General features: G+C 36.0%; 1 protein-coding gene across 1 annotated transcript in view; it reads left to right on the forward strand.

Moving 5' to 3' along the window:
• The window catches only part of LOC116351950 (cylicin-1-like), a gene marked incomplete at its 3' end in the record, with an annotated part of 3,869 nt that extends 994 nt beyond the window's left edge, over positions 1-2,875 (forward strand). Inside the window, exons 2-4 of the mRNA XM_031784106.1 lie at positions 1,558-1,620; positions 1,872-1,954; positions 2,032-2,875. Of these exons, the coding sequence (XP_031639966.1) occupies positions 1,558-1,620; positions 1,872-1,954; positions 2,032-2,875 (990 nt within the window). The remainder of the gene's footprint in view (positions 1-1,557; positions 1,621-1,871; positions 1,955-2,031) is intronic.
• Positions 2,876-3,279: the final 404 nt, after the last annotated feature.

The raw sequence follows: 3,279 nt of genomic DNA on the forward strand, positions 1-3,279 counted from the left end.
CAGTGGCGAGAAGCCATTCGAATGCGAAATATGTTCGAAGGCTTTTACACGGAGAAGTCATTTGAATAGGCACATGAAAGTCCATGCCACCGAATTCCCATTCCATTGTCCAAAGTGTCGCCGAGGATTCAAACAAGAAGTGGACAAGATCGAGCACGAAAAGCAATGCCAACGCCGTCAATTTGAATGCATGGAGTGCAAACTTACAACAGATCGATTGTCTGATTTTAAGAGACACATGCTAATCCACAGTGGAGAGAAGCCATTCAAATGTCGTGTTTGTTCCAAAACATTTTCACTCAAAAGTAATCTTAACAGTCACTTGCGAACTCACGTGAAGCAATTGCCATTTGACTGTTTCAAATGTGGACAAAGATTTGCAGATGAAAACGCCAAACAATCACATGAGGATCATTGCAAACGTCGACGATTTGAATGTCACATCTGCCCGCACAAATCTTTTACCAAATCTCTGCTGAAGCGGCACATGCAACGGCAACACACAGACGAAAAGCCGTTTCAATGCAAAGTGTGTGACAATAAATTAGTTTCGAAAGGTGATTTGAAGAAACATTTGGATATTCATGCCAAACCGCGTCCAAATCGTTGCATCAAATGCTGTCGTCGATTTGCAAATGAAGAAGATAAGAATGTACACCAAGGGCACTGCAAACGTCGCCACTATGAATGTTACATTTGCCAATTTTCAGTTCGCTCTTCAATGCAATTAAGAAGTCATATGTGTAACCATCACACCGGCAAAAACTATTTTCCGTGCAAACGGTGCACCGCCCGTTTCTCACTGCGATTCAACGTTAATCGTCACATGAAGCGGGTACATGGTTTGCAGAAGTAAGAATTCTTCAAGAGACAGATTTATACTTTCATTGAAAAAAATTCAAAATTCTTTATTCAGAATTCATCTCTACCATCCTTTAAATTATTATATCATAAAATTTGATCTTGAAAATAAACTATTAAAACCTATTTTGAATTTACGATCATAATTTTCTTCCGACTTTTACTTTTTTCTCGTTCTCTAGTCTTTTTGTGGGGTAAACTTCAATATTCCAATATTTTTCTGAATTTAAGTTTTGTAAATGTGGACGAAAATGTAAATTGTGTAAGTTGTTTTTGTAATTTATAGTGTTCAAACTCATTTTGAATCAAAATAGTTTACAGTTTGCCATACATTTTCGAAAAAAAATTCAAAATATTTGCATATCGCGCATAATTCTTCTTTTAAGTTGTATATGAATTTTGTTATTGATTTAACGTAACTACGCAATAAAAACAAAAAAACTTTAATTTCCTTTGCATAAGAATATATTACCTACAATAATGGTCTCTACCAGTTGCTCTCAATGTCATCAAGCCATGCATATAAAAACCTATTTAGTTAGATCAGAAATGACAGTTTGTTTTTTACTATTGAACACAATGAAACTATTCATACGGATATTTTTTGTCAATCTGGTTGTTTTGAACATTGTAAGCATTAACTATTTGGTGATCACCGCAATTTTCTTTATTTATTTCAAAAATAAATTGTTTTAGGCTATGCCTGGTAATGTGCCTGATTGGATGGACACTTCACAAAACAGTGCAGAAATATCGACGGTAAATCTTTGTTGATTTTGGGCCTCAAATACACGGCAACATTGGACCATGTATTAAAATCTACATTAAAACCCCTAAGCTAAAGCTCACAGAGTTGCGAAAATGTCATATATTTCTAGTACAAACGTTGTACGATTTCGCAAATTAAATGAAAATTTTCCTCTTTGCTAAATAATAACGTTTTTTATATATACAGTTGCAATGACAATCCTGCCTAATTTTCGTTTCGCTTTTTTATTTACATCAATTAGGTGCCCAGTCATGCAACGGGTCCAAGAATTCAAGAAATATTTGCCAGCAAAATTGCATGTAAACTTGGTTTTGTAAAGATTTTGTGGGAGCCATAAATAAAAAGCAGAAATGTTGTAACACTTTTCGAAATGCACAAAATAACTTTGTGGTCAATCGAAGTACAACGACAACTAAAGTAGCCAAAGAGCATTTGGACTTTTTGAAAACTTTGAACGATACGGTAGTTAAAGCAGAAAGGAACGAAGCATTCACTGGCATTGAAGATTTGGGAGCACGTATACAAAATTTAAATACCGTGAAGAAAGCGAATACAGCGGAAAGCAATGAAATAATTCAAAGCACCCTTATACCAGCACTGGATGAGTTTGTGAAACAACATAAGAAGGCCATTTCGAATTTGCAAAATGATGTTCAGAAGGTCAAAGCCATTCAGTGTCCAACCACTACGAATTTTGTTGAGAGTCTTAAGAAAGCGCTTGCGGGACAAGGGGAAGAATCGAAAGAGCAAAAGGCAAACGAAGCAATATCGGATGATAAGAAATCTGCAGATAAAAAACCAAGCGAAGGGAAATCCAAAGAAGAGAAACCTAGTGAACAAGGTTCAAATGAGGCTGACAAATCAAAGCCAGAAAGTGGAAAAACTAACGTCGATGAAAAATCTGGTGATAAAGCAGGTCAGGAAATGTCATCAGACAAAAAATCTATAAGCAATGAAAAAACTGACGAGAAAAAATCGGAAGATGGTAAAACGGGCAGTGAAAAATCATCAGAAAAAAAATTAGCCAAATCGAATGAGCAAAAATCAGATGAGAAGAAACTTGACGATGAAGAAACAAGTGAAGGAAAACCCAATGGAGAAAAATCCAGTGCCGAAAAGCTCATAGAAAAAACTAAAGCTAAAACGTTTGCGAAGGACGATAAATCGGCAGAAGTGGAATCTGATGAAAAGTCAAAAGATGTAGATACAAGTGAAGAAATGTCAACAGATAAAAACCAAGGGAAAGTCAGTGAAATCGAAGAAAGAAAGAAATTCTGAAGAAAAGGCTGATGATAAGACAGGTGAAAAGGAAGAGAAGAAGCCAGACGAGCATACAAAAGAACATGAAGATGGTGAAGAAAACGCAAATTCCGTAGAAAAGGCTTGAGAAAAGAAGAGTAAAAGCGCAGACCAAAATTCCAGCGAAAAAAGTGAAGAAAATCCAGATGAAACGAATGGTGAGAACCCAAAAGAAAAGGAAAACGAAGAAAACCCCAAAGAAAATGTCGAAAAAAAGAAAATCGTTAAAAAAGAACGAAGGTGAGGCAACCCTGACTTGCGTTATATGGGCTTCTGTGTTATTAAGCCGAACTTAGCCCAACGTGGCGCCATCTCTATACACGAAATCCAAGTAATAGAACTTTTCAAGT

Source organism: Contarinia nasturtii, unplaced genomic scaffold (genome assembly GCF_009176525.2).
Source record: "Contarinia nasturtii isolate CC-2019 unplaced genomic scaffold, AAFC_CNas_1.1 Cnas_scaffold_6666, whole genome shotgun sequence".
In the NCBI taxonomy this organism is placed as follows: Eukaryota; Metazoa; Arthropoda; class Insecta; order Diptera; family Cecidomyiidae; genus Contarinia; species Contarinia nasturtii.